Source organism: Oryza sativa, chromosome 1, assembly GCF_034140825.1.
Source record: "Oryza sativa Japonica Group chromosome 1, ASM3414082v1".
NCBI classification, from domain to species: domain Eukaryota; kingdom Viridiplantae; phylum Streptophyta; class Magnoliopsida; order Poales; family Poaceae; genus Oryza; species Oryza sativa.
Window position 1 is genome coordinate 15,859,954 of NC_089035.1, and position 13,810 is coordinate 15,873,763.

The 13,810-nt window shown below is 46.2% G+C and overlaps 1 protein-coding gene and 1 pseudogene across 1 annotated transcript; both read left to right on the top strand.

Moving 5' to 3' along the window:
• The first annotated feature begins 3,448 nt into the window (after positions 1-3,448).
• LOC136355314 (uncharacterized) lies at positions 3,449-5,307 on the top strand. The gene is made up of 3 exons (XM_066307723.1): positions 3,449-4,545; positions 4,769-4,887; positions 5,005-5,307. Exons 1-3 carry the CDS (start codon positions 3,513-3,515, stop codon positions 5,305-5,307), a joined length of 1,455 nt encoding a protein of 484 aa, XP_066163820.1. The 5' UTR covers positions 3,449-3,512.
• A 1,756-nt stretch (positions 5,308-7,063) lies between these two features.
• On the top strand, positions 7,064-7,650 carry LOC136355315 (uncharacterized; annotated as a pseudogene).
• The last annotated feature ends 6,160 nt before the right edge of the window (positions 7,651-13,810 follow it).

A 13,810-nucleotide genomic window follows, 5' to 3' on the forward strand; every position in this document is an offset into this window, starting at 1 on the left:
AAATCTTGTTATGTTAATTGCTACTACGAATCATAGCTTTAAACTCCATGTAGGGCTTGGTATCGGTTCCGTCATTTGGTCCGCGGCAAATGGAGAGAAAGACTTAGGCGGAAGTTCAAATTTCCTGTGAGTACACATGCTCTACATTTATATTTCTCCGATTCAAATACATACAAGTGTATATTAATTAGATCTCTCGTTGTTTGTCATTTATTTGTAGTGCGCAAAGCAAAAGCAGGGAACTAACTTGTGCGGCTATTACGTGTGCGAGTATTGCCACTGCCTTGCAGACCAAATCATCACCACAAGAGAGCTCGATGTACGTACAAATAAATTCAAAATTTCATTACGTAGCGATTTCTTGTTTAATTACTAATCAATTTCATACATTCATATAGTTTATTCGCATGAGGGATAACCTGACCACACACAAGGAATTTATCGCGGCGGTTCAAGAACAACTCATGGGATTTATCAACGAAGAAATCCTTGATCCCAAGGGTGAATTCTACTACGACAGAAACACAATTCACTGGTCCTTACCTTCTGAGCTAGCAGCGAGTACTACTACGTCGAAATCGTAGCTAGCTAGGACATATAATGGATTGTAATTAATACATGACTACATATGTTTCTATATGCATGTGTACACATTTTCTATAATGTAAATATATTTTGGTCATATATATATCTATATACATATGCATTTGCATAACATATATATGTATAAATACATATATATTATGCATGTATATACATATAATATAATATAATATATATATATATACATATATATATGTATGCATATATATGTATTGAAACATATATATGCATGGTTTATATATATATATATATATATATATATATATATATATATATATATATATATATATATATATATATATATATATATATATATATATATATAAACCATGCAGCAACAGGGCCATGCAAAAAAAAAAAAGGTCAGCTCGATCTTTAGTCCCGGTTGGTAACACCAACCGGGGCTGAGCCATCTTTAGTCCCGGTTGGTGTTACCAACCGGGACTAAAGATCGATCTTTACTCCCGGTTATTTCACCCGGGACTAAAGATAGCGATCTTTAGTCCCGGATTGGTACTCCCGGTTTGGAAACCGGGACTAAAGGGGGGTTACGAACCGGGACTACAAAGGGTTTCTCCACCAGTGAACACCCATCCGCCAGAGAAGACCACCGTGATGCCACTCCGCCGGGGCGCGCCGGAGATCGTCGGAGCGGCCGCAGACGCCACGCGCCAAGTCACGCTGATCCAGAAGTTCGTTGTTGAGAACAACACAGACGCCGTTGAGCTGCCCGCGTCCGTGAACAACATATCGTCACGGATCACGCCGGTAGCCGCCCACGCCATCCTGATTGAGCAGAGCCGTCGTCAACCGGGAAGCCATCTCGTGCCCGGACGCTCGCCATCCCCGTCAAGCTGCTGGTGACACTGTCCACCGAGTGCCACCCCGTCAAAGGCTGCCGTTGTGCCGGCACTATCGCACCGACGCCAAGCTCTAAGGATGCCGCCATTGTGATCGCTACTGTGTGGGCATGTCTCACCGAAACTCCGCCGGCCGGCGACGCCTTCACGCTTGTCGCGGTCTCTTCGGTCACCATCGACGTCTACTCATCTCAATCATCTTCGACGGTCCTGCCACTTTCCTCACGCTCATCGTCAAGCCGCTCGGGGAGATCGCCATTCGGAGTGCCGCTGGCCGGTGCCCGCACGCCATCTTGCCATAGCGTGCCACGGATCGTCGGAGCACCCGCTGATCGACGTCGCCGAGCTGCTCTCGCCTATAACACTTGAGAGCTCGTTATACAAGCAACCAAGGCACTGCCATGCAGTGCTCGTTCTTGCCAATCAAACATTATCACACTGTGTTAGAGTATATGGTAGTTAGAGTCATATTAGGATAGGATTGATTTGTGTGGACTCCTTCCATATCTGTAATTCTTCCTTATCTCCTCCCCATGTACATATATATCAAAGTTTTAAATCTCCGGCTATAGCTGCCGCTATAGCCGGAGATAGCTGCTGGGAACGGACGGAGCTAAGAGATGCAGTTTTTAGCGCTAAGAATAGCGGGACGCTAATAGCGCCATTTAGCCAGCAATAGGCGCTAAACTGGCCGTAATTTAGCGTAGCTAAATTGTAAAACGCGGCCGGTCTGGCCCAAGAGGAAACCGGCCCAACTAGACCAGAGTCGAGAGGTGGGTAAAGTGCTGCAAACCCTAGCTCGTAAGCTCCCAGCAGCACACTATCCATTCCAACTTCGAAGCGCTCACTCTCCAGCTGCAAGAAAAGTGGAGGCGGCCGGTGGCGGCGGCGCAGAGGCGTCCGGCGGCGGCGGTGGCTTCAAGCGGATCGACCAACGCAGGCGGCTCGTGGAGGCGACCGGCGCCGGCTGCTGCTTCGAGCGGGCGTCCAACCAGCGGCGGCGGCTTTGAAGGCAGCTGAGCAGCGGCGCAAGTCCGACGAGGAGGTCCGTCAGTGCAACGTCTCCGAAGCACTGAAGCAGCAGCACCAAAGGTGACAGCATGGCACAACAATCCGGTCAGTTCTCACATTCTCCTCTCTTTTTTGCTTGTATGTTGCAGATCTTACAATATGTGAACAAGTTGTCCATATTTGTTACCTCTAATTTCAGATACTTGCCTTATGATGTAGATCTTACTATATGTGAATTATTTTCTTACTCCATGAGATCTCTCGTTTGCTTGTTTCGCCTGTTTAGGTGGTAATGATAATACGTGCTATATCAGTTTGCATTATTTTGATGCTTAGGCAGCTTTGACGCTAGCATTAATGTGGGCTAAGTTTGCTTTTTGTATAGGTAATCCGTCCAGTGCTGCCTCTGTCTCAGTAGAAGCTGGACCAAAACAAGCTGGTATCAACTCAGATGATCCTGCATGGGCTCATTGTTTTTGCCCAGACATAACCAAGAAACATCACCTACGGTGCAAGTATTGTGACAAGGTCTGCACTGCTGGAATTACAAGAATTAAGTACCATCTTGCTGGAATTAAAGGTTTCAATACTACTAAGTGTCAGAAAGTTCCAAGTCCAGTGCAGCAAGAGATGTTTGATTTGCTTACCAAGAAGACTAGTGAAAAGGAACAGAAAAACAAAGAAAAGGAAGTGGCCAGAGCTGAAGTTGACATAGAAAATTCAGATTGTGAAAGTGGCAGTGAAGGTTCAGATCATGGCAATAATGTTCTTGTGGTGAAGCCAAAGGAGACAACAGGATCTAGTAGCTCTAGATCTGTAGCAGGTGGTCATACTATTGACAAGTACTACAAGCCTCCTTCTATAGAAGAATCTGCCAGTATGACACAAAGAGTAATTAAGCTAAGCAATAAGGTTCAAACAACATTGACAACTCAGAAAAGAGAAGAGAGGAGGAATAGAACTTGTGAGTACATATGTCAGTGGTTCTATGAAGCTAGTATTCCACACAACACAGTAACCCTTCCTAGCTTTGCTCATATGTTAGAGGCCATTGGACAATTTGGTAGAAGTCTGAAAGGGCCTAGTCCCTATGAGATGAGTGGATCGTTCTTACAGAAAAGGAAGGAAAAGGTGATGGATGGATTCAAGGAGCACAAGGAATCATGGGAGCTCACAGGTTGTTCTATCATGACAGATGCATGGACAGATAGGAAGGGTAGGGGAGTGATGAATTTAGTTGTGCATAGTGCTCATGGGGTACTCTTCTTAGATTCAGTGGAATGCTCAGGTGACAGGAAAGATGGCAAATATATCTTTGAACTTGTGGACAGGTACATAGAAGAGATAGGGGAACAACATGTTGTCCAAGTGGTGACTGATAATGCTAGCGTCAACACAACTGCAGCAAGTCTATTGACAGCAAAAAGACCATCAATATTTTGGAATGGATGTGCTGCTCATTGCTTGGATCTCATGCTCGAGGATATTGGGAAGCTTGGACCAGTTGAGGAAACCATTGCTAATGCAAGACAAGTGACTGTTTTCTTGTATGCTCATACTAGGGTGTTGGATTTGATGAGAAAGTTTCTTAACAGAGACTTGGTTCGCTCTGGGGTTACACGATTTGCCACAGCTTATTTGAATCTAAAAAGCTTGTTAGACAACAAAAAAGAGTTAGTAAGACTATTTAAATCAAATGAGATGGAGCAATTGGGTTACTTGAAGCAGGCCAAGGGGAAGAAAGCCAGCAAAGTGATCATATCTGAAACCTTTTGGAAAAATGTTGACATTGCAGTTAATTACTTTGAGCCATTGGCTAACGTGTTGAGAAGAATGGACAGCGATGTACCATCAATGGGATTCTTCCATGGTTTAATGCTTGAGGCGAAGAAAGAAATTTCTCAGAGATTCGATAATGATAAGAGCCGCTTCATAGAAGTTTGGGATATCATTGATAAAAGATGGGACAACAAGCTCAAGACTCTACTACACCTGGCTGGGTACTATTTGAACCCCTACTACTACTACCCAAATAAGCAAGAGATCGAGAGTGATGGATCATTTAGAGCAGGTGTGATTTCCTGTATTGACAAGTTGGTTGATGATGAAGATATCCAAGACAAAATAATTGAAGAACTCAACTTGTATCAAGATCAGCATGGGAGTTTTGGACACGAAATTGCCGTAAGGCAGCGAAAGAACAAAAATTTCAATCCAGGTTCAGATCTCAACATGTGAACTTAATTTTATTGCTGAATATCATTTTTGTTGTAATTTGTGTAATGTTTATGCAGCAAAATGGTGGCTGAACCATGGAACAAGCACACCAAATCTTAGGAAGTTGGCTGCAAGAATTTTGAGTTTGACCTGCAGCTCCTTAGCTTGTGAGAGGAACTGGTCAGTTTTTGAACAGGTAAAAAGAAATTTGTGACCTGTAGCTTTATGTGCATGCTGTCTATTTTGAATTATAATGCTTATTTATGGAATTTAGATCTGACCTGCAGCTTTGTGTTCACTACTTGGCTTATAGGTTGATACAAAGAAGCGCAACAGGCTACTTCATGAAAGGATGCGAGATCTGGTGTTTGTTAAATTTAACTCCAAGTTAAGAAATAAGAGAGAGAACAAGGGTAGAGATCCTATAGAGAAGGAAGTGGATGATGTTGTGGCAGATGGTGACAATGAATTCATTACTGGTGTTGTGCCTTCATCAAGTGAAATGGATCAACAATGTGCAAAAGAGTCACAGCAGCACACAACACCACAAGCACCAGCACCAGCTAAAAAGAAAAGGCCTGTGCACGCTAAGAAGAGGAAAGTCAGAAGCCTATAGTCTTTGATGCGCAATGCCCCAGTGCATCCTGAAGCTCCATCATCCGACTCAGAAGATTGTGATGATGGTATTCCAATGCAGACTTCTGATTCTGATAAGTCACCCTCTCCCTCTCCCTATGTCTCTGAGACCGATGATTGATGACTAGAAGAAATGAAGATTGCAATATTGCCTCATATTAGTAATTTAGTATCCACTATCTAGAATTCTTGATGACCTTTGTGTTGTACTGTTGTCTTTATTCCAGAATGCTGTACTTTTGTGAAACTGATGTTTCAGTATTCTGTTAACCACTTAGCCTGTGATGTAATGTACTCCTATGAACCTGTAATGTACTCATTTGAACTGGTTATGTATCAATTGGTAATGGTTATGAAGTTATGCCAAGATCATGTCTTTTATTTATTTATTTATTTGTAAAAACAGCTAAATGGCTTAGCTGCAGCTATCTCCAGCTATAGCTGTGCTTAGCTGTTGAGAAGGTCAGCAGCTAAGAGGCTTAGCCGGAGATTTAAAACTTTGATATATATACCGGCCCCGGAGGCTCAATACAATGTGTCCATATACGCAATATACCTCTCTCCCAATACTATCCAACATTGTATCAGAGCGGGCGACCTAGAGCCGCCGCCGCTCACGCTTCCGCTCGTCGCCCCCGGGAGGGTTTCGATCTCCGGGGGGTGGCCAACCCGTTTTTCTTTTTCTCGTCGTGCATCGCCGCCGAGATCGATCTCGATCTCCTCGGCATCGTCGAGTCAGTCTTCGCGTCGTCCAGTCAAGCACAAGAACAACATGCCGTCGGTTTACCGTCGATGTCGCCTCCGCCTTCCACGATGCCACCGTTTGGACTCTGCCGCTGCCGGGGGGATGACGTTGTGACTCCGCTTCGCCGGCTACGACGGGCACCGCTGGCGCGCTGCCCGCCGCCGGCAGGCCGGCACCGACCTCCACTGGCTGGCGTCCGTGGCTTCCGCCTCTGTCGTCAGCGCTGCTCCAGGGGGCCGGGGATCCGTCTACGCCGCCACCTGGTGGGACGGCCTGCCTCTTCACCACGCCACGGTCCACAGCAGGCGTCGCCGGGCCCTCTCCGACCTCGACTGCCGCCTGGCGCACCTCGTCCTCGCTCCTCCGCTACGGCGCGCCGTCGGCGAGGCCGACCACCGTCGTGCCCTCCGACTCCTCTACCTTTCATCTCCACCACCTGCGCCCTCTCCTCACGTCGGCTGTCAGCACCGCCGGGCCTGACACGTGACACCCTGTCCTATTTTTTTCTCTTCTGTGAACTTGCTTGACTGCAAGGGAGGAGAGAGAGAAGTTTAGACATGGAGTTTCATGGATGGCTGGCTCTGGCTGTGGAGGTCGGGAGAGAACAGATGTGCTTGCGTCATTGGTGCTGGTACCGTTTGAGGCAGATAAGTCGCTGGACTTGGTCTATGGACCGAGATCATTGAGGAAGGCAAGATACTACTGTTCTGCTGCTGCTTGTATTTGCATGTGTTTTTTTCCCATCAGAGATCGGGTTTGCGTCGCCCACTCACTGCCTCGTCGACTTCTACACGTCTCCGACATCGGCATCGACTCTGCTTCGACTTCATCGTTCAGCCCCGCGCATCTTCGGCCTGATCACCAGTTCAGGCGTCTGGCTACAACGACTTCTGCAACCGATCGTTATCGAGCACGCGTCTACGCCATTAAGCTTCGGCTGTAGTGCTGCTGCCCCCTTGGGCTGCAGTGCTGCCGCCTGTGATCCACCTCCACTGGTTGTTGGCACGCTGAGAGGCGCCCTCCTCAGCATGGCCTCCCTACTGGTGGACTTCTCGCCGCTGCATTGACATCGAGCTGCACCTGTGTCGCCCCTTCGGGTCATGGTGTTGCCCCTCTCGTCGTCTTCATCACCGTTCGCGCTTCGACACCCTCGTCGTCCGCACTGGTCATCATTAGCCACTTGGGTCTTCTTCGTTTACTTCGAGCATCGCCGCCGCATCTCCAAGCTGCCACTGTCGCCGCTCTAGGCCGGTGGTCCAGCTACCTCTACATAGCTACTGACGTCACCGTCCAGGCCGTTGGTCCCGCTACTTCGCCTTCTTCTTCGTCTAGCATGCCTCATCGCCAATGTCGTATCTTCCTCGACTACAATTCGCTCTTCTCCGGCAACTGTGTGCTGCTCCGGCAATTCTCTCTCTATGCCGTTCTCGCACCACGACCGTCTCGGAGGCCTTCTCTGCTCTCCTCCAACATTGGCGTATGATTCATGGTGGTCTCCTGCCTCGCCCGCGCGGTATTGGCAACACCGTTACGCGCGTTCGTCTCGAGTTGTCCCCAGGTCTGGCAAACCCGGCTTGACGTCTCGTCCTTCACGGTTCGACTACATCGGCTCTTCGGCGTCACCTTCCTCAACGACCGTCGTGATTATGTCACCGTCTTCGTCTCCAGCGCGTCCTCGCGTACTGTTGGTCCACGACGACCTCCCGTCCGTCCACGACCACTCTACGGCGCCCCTTGCGCGCCTCGCGGCTCGGCTACCTCGACATCATTGACTCCCCGACTTCGGCTACATCGACCACGGCTATTCTGCACACGGCTTCATCAACCACGGCTCTCTCGGCTCCTTCGCTTTGGCTACATCGACTACGGCATAAAGGGCTATCATCGTGTTGGGTACTCTTACCAGTTTCTTCTCCAGTCGAAGTGTCCGCGTTGCTCATGCTTTGACTGCGGGGGGATGTTAGAGTATATGGTAGTTAGAGTCATATTAGGATAGGATTGATTTGTGTGGACTCCTTCCATATCTGTAATCCTTCCTTATCTCCTCCCCATGTACTCCTATATATATACCGGCCCCTGAGGCTCAATACAATGTGTCCATATGCGCAGTATACCTCTCTCCCTATACTATCCAACACACTGCCGGCCGGACCACATCATCATCATCTCGGCAAGCCGAAGTCGTCGTGCTGTTCGTTCATGATGCGTTCTCTCTTCGTCATGCTAAGATGAGATGTCATCCGTCCGTGGTGCTCTCCCTCTAAATCAAGATTGATGTTGTTCGTCCGTGATGCTCTCCGCTCTTCGATGTCGTCCGTCCGTGATTCTCTCCCTCTTTGTCTAGATCTATGTCGCCGCTCGTCCGTGTATCGAAGCGTCGCTCGTCTACATCAACATGAAACAAGAATGGCGCTCTCTATGATGCCAGGAAACCGTTCGTGCTAGATCTACACCAACCAATGTCCTCGGACGTTCCGCCGATGAGACATTACTTCTTCCAAGGTCGCCGTTGCTATTGGCGCCCTCATAGAGCCCCTTTTACGGGCTCGTTATCATATCAACCGGATCAATAGTAGATCCATCATCCGAAGGAGGTGCCAAAGCCACGTTCATCCGACTGCTATCTACACTGACTTCTTCATCAACATCTTTGTTATATGTCCCTGCTGTATAAGGGACATGACGGGTCAGGAGGTGCCCAGCCATGTTTAATCCGGCAGCTGTCTACACCAACTGTCTTCGTCAACTCTTCGTTACTTTGATCTCACCTAGCCAGGAGGTGCCCAGCCATGTATATTCGGCTGTCGTGTACACCAACTGACTTCACCAACTCCTCTTCTCTTTAACACCATTCCGACGCTATTGCTGTGACGTCTCTACCGTCCAAGCTACACGAGTTCCATGCATGTCAAAGATCAACCCATATACACCACCGCGTCGCTCAAGACTGATGAGGCGGAGCGGCGAGGGCGGGTGGAATCTATATGAAGGCTACGTCACCAACACCGGCGCACGGACCGACGAGGCCGTGGATGCGTTGCCGGTGCCCACATATATATCCACCATCTTCACCAACATTCATCATGCATGGAGAACATGAAGCAAAGACGACAAGACGACCACAAGCAGCTTAATCGGAGGTGCTCTGCAGGCCTAGACCTGCGGAGGTAATTAATTGAAAGCTTCTCGAGGCCCTAGGAACCAGAAGACCACATCATTGATGTCAAGATCTGTCCAACGACAGGCAATGGCGTGCACATTTTATATTATACATGAAAACTGTATCTTGTTAATTCAATTAATAAAGATCATGTGTTTTTATGTCTCTTTTGTTTGTTTTATTTTGTATACTTAGGTACACTGGCACGCCCGCACTTATTTTGTCTCTAAACATATAGGGAAATATTCGTATTTTTCTATCCTAAACACTAATGCGAGTCGTTAAAAGAAAACTTTTTCGTACTTTATGAACTATAAGCATAAAATGGACTCAAGCTACATGTACATACGTGTAGGTGCGCAAATAGTTACCACAATTTGCAGATTGCCGTCTGGGTGTAATTACTTAATTATTTTGTGTGAAGTAATCCAAAACAATACATATACGTAAAAAAATATGAAGTGGAGCACGCGCTTGAAGATCGTGTTTGGAGATCTTATTTTGCAAAAATTCTGCGATGCATACTTCTTCCCTCACTAATCTAATCGACCTATCTTGGGATTTGCCAAGCCAACCACGTCTACTTTTATTGTGTACTCATCGATCAGTTTGCAAGTCAATCCCTAAAATATACATTAGTTCTTGTCCTTGGTACTTGTAAAAATCCTGACATTCAGTCAAACAGAAAATGCAAATGTACCAATCAAAAGTTGATCCACAAGCATGGTTTTCCCTTTCGGAAAGCAAGAAAATTTTAGTGGCTACTTTAATTTCGGATATTTTGAACGATTTTTTTTTGAAATTTTAATATATTTTTTTTTCTAAATTTGAATAATTTTGACAAATTAGCAAGTATTTGAAAAAAAATCAGAAAAATTAGCTTGAATTATTTGTTTGTAGGAGGGGAATGAAATTCCCGATATTTTGGAAATTCGAACTGAAATGTCCATCCCTGTCCACAAGTCCAATTGAGTAATTTGGACTAATTAATCCTCAATCGATGGTACCAGATGAGGAATCTGAGATGACAATCTTCCTTCACTGGAGATTACGAGCTTCCCTCTGAAATTGACACATACGCCTTCAGCTTTTTAGATGACTCGTAATGGTTGAAATTTACAATTTAATTATAATGTAAATGCAGATAATTTATAGTGTTTTAATTAACAATGTGACTTTTTTTTTTGGAAATGTAGCCTAGTTCCTTGTTTTGTTTTTCTGCAAGGTTCCGATAGGGTCATCATCTCAAGGCTCAAGATAAAGAGAAATCTGTTCGCAAAGGCTAAAGCTGTTGTACGGTGTTGTTCAGTTCACACAATTTTATGAACATATAATAACATGGCGATCGATATGTCATAGGGATTAGGGAACTAGGTCTACTTATTTTATCCATAATAACTAGCTAGGGAACTTTATCTTTTATGTTCCGTTCCATCTTCGCAGGTTGGGGACTTGCATGTTAGCATAGGCAAATACAGGACAGACAAAAAAAAAAAGCAAGAATCAAGCACATTGATATAAATGGAGAGCAAAGCTGCTGGTCTACAATGGTGGGTAGCAATTAGCAACACGCCAACACGGGCCCGGTGCCAAATTACCTTGAGCGACGCCATCCACCCGCCACCATGCATCCTACGCTGCTCATGGCCTGTCGCCTGGGCGACGCGCGCCCAGCGGCTGAAGGATCTCCGTCAGCGAGGTGCCATTGCCACGGCCTGATCAGGTCGTTGCCCGACTAGCAGACGAAGGGCCAGCACCATCCACTCTCCTGGAGGGAGTCACCTCCGTCGAGGGGAACTCTGCGCTCCATGTGGTCGCGTCACGCGGCGGCAGCGACGGCGAGTTGTTGTCGTTCTTGAGTCAGCAAAGGTGATCCACGACAGGGCGAGGCATCTCCTGCACGCGCGCAACAAGAAAGGCGACACGCCGTTACACTACGGCGCAAGGGCGGGGGGAATCAGGATGGTGTCTCTCCTGATCGATCTGGCTGCCACAGGCGAGCGGTGCCAGCTGCTGCGCGCGACGAACGCGTCCTGGGAGACAGCGCTGCACGAGGTAGTCCGTGCTGGGAGCAAGGACATCGTTGTCCAGCTAATGGCAGAGGATTGCGAGCTTGCAGGTTTCCCCAGAGATGGCGGCATATCGCCGTTATACCTTGCTGTTTTGCTAGATGAAATTGATATCGCACGGTCATTGTATGTGATGAGCCATGGGAATCTCTCATATTCTGGACCTGGCCGGTGTAATGAAGATGTGTTTTAAAATAAAGAAATCTAATCAATGTAATTTGTAAACACTACACTGGTGGAGAAATGCTTTTTAGTCCCGGTTCGTAACCCCCTGTAGTCCCGGTTTTTTAACCGGGACTACGAATCCGGGACTAAAGATCGCTATCTTTAGTCCCGGTTCAAATAACCGGGACTAAAATTCAATCTTTAGTCCCGGTTGGTAACACCAACCGGGACTAAAGATATTTTTTCTTTTTTTTCTGCTTTTAATATTGAATATTGATTTCACACCATCCCCTCCCATATCCAAATCATCACATATTACAGAACATCTCCAAATCCTCAAACAAATCATCTCCAAATACATCACAAACTCTTAAAAAAATTACATCACAGGGTTCTAAAAAATTCATAACAGATTCACATCTCACACAAAAATACATCACAGATTCACATCTCAAAAAAAAAGAAAAAAAATCCGGCCGGCGGCCACTGCCGCCTCCCCTCCTCCCCTCCACGCCGGCCGGCCAGCGCCGAGCCGGTCGCCGCCGAGCGGCCGCCCACCGCAGCCGCGGCCTCCGCGCGGCCCCCGGCGCCGCCGCGCGGCCTCCCGCGCCGCCGCGCCGGCCGCCCACTGCCGCCGCCGCGCGGCCCGCCGCGCTGCCGCGCCGACCGCCTGCACTGTGGCGAAGGAAAAAAGGAAGGAGAGGAGGGGAGTTAGAGATAAGGAAAGAGATAAGAAGTTAGAGAGGAAAAAAAGAGATAGAGGGAGGAGTTTGTTGTGTGGACGGGAAAAGAGGATCGGTACTATGGATTATACAGTGTGTTTTGATTTTTATTCCCGGTTAGTAACACCAACCGGGACTAAAAATAGTAGGGTTAAAGATCATTCCCGGTTGGTGTTACTAACCGGGACTAAAGATCATAGGGCCCTGACACAGCCTGACATGGAATCAACCGGGACTAAAAATGAACTTTAGTCCCGGTTGGAGTTACCATCCGGGACTAAAGATGATTTTTAGTCCCGGTTGGTAACAACAACCGGGACTAAAGATCTTCCTCTTATTAACCAGGACTAAAAATCATTTTTAGTCTCGGTTTTTAATGGAACCGGGACTATTGTGGATATAGGTCGACCGACCAAAGATTGTTTGTCTACCAATGCTACTACATGCAGATGTCTTCGTTCATGGATGGCTTGATCATGCTTCTTGGTGTGTCCACGGCCTCTTTGAATTTCTTTCTTGGTAAATGTAACCAATGAAAATAAAATAATATAATCAACGTATGAGTAATTTGTAAACACTACTGAACCAGTGTTTCTGAAACAAGCAGAGCACTAGGAGAAAAAAGGCCGGAGCTAGTTAATCATATGATATATCTGATCGTGTTCTTCAAGAGCATGTTTGAATCGGTGGTTCATCGCTGTGAATCATTATCTAACCCCTGCTCATACTATTCTCTTTTTTTTTTTTACCAAAACACTGTAGGGGAAGACCCTACAGTGTAAAAGAACTTTATTTAAGAAGGAAAAAGAAAAAAAAAACAAGGAGTCTATTGAAGTTTGTAATACATCTTTTTCTACATGATTCAATCTATGAAGAAGAAGGAGAAGATCCCTCTTAAAAAGATTTCACCAAGAGAGTTCAAAGCAAAGGTCGAAGCTGGCCACCCTTGACTCGGCATCCGTTCTTATATGCATACATGCTCCTAGAAGCTTCTTTTAGTTAGCCAAGCAGGTCATGTGGATGGGTCAAGAGATGCGTGAGCGTGCCTTTAGGATATCTGTCGGTAGGAGATATGCAAACTCCGAGATATTATTACTATGAAGGATAACCAAAGATCTACGCCAAGAGCGAAAGAAATATGGAATGCTTTTTATTCAAGTGGGGCAACACCAAAGAGCTAGCTATATTAGGGTAATTATGTTAGAATTGAGATTGTGCCATTTCTTTGCTTCCAAATTAATGTGCCAAGCAGGATAAAGTATTTTCTCCACAAAATGAGAATAACTGTAATTATTCATTTCCTGTTGCACCATCTGTGCAAAATTAAAAGTCATGTTCCATTGAATGTTTAGGAAATTCCAGCACTGTTACTAAATGGGCAACCAAAGAAAAGATGAACAAAATCTTCTCTCACATTCAGTGGACATAGGACACATCTTAAAAGTGGCAAAGAGTTAAATGACCCCAATTTCGATCACTTCCCTCAGGAGCACAATGTTTTCAATCCAGCGTATCTCTAGTATTTAACCGATCAATCAAGAGTAGCCAACCAAATACTTTTATTTTCATCACACATTTGCTACACCATATGCAATTAATATAAACTAGCGGCTGAATTGCCA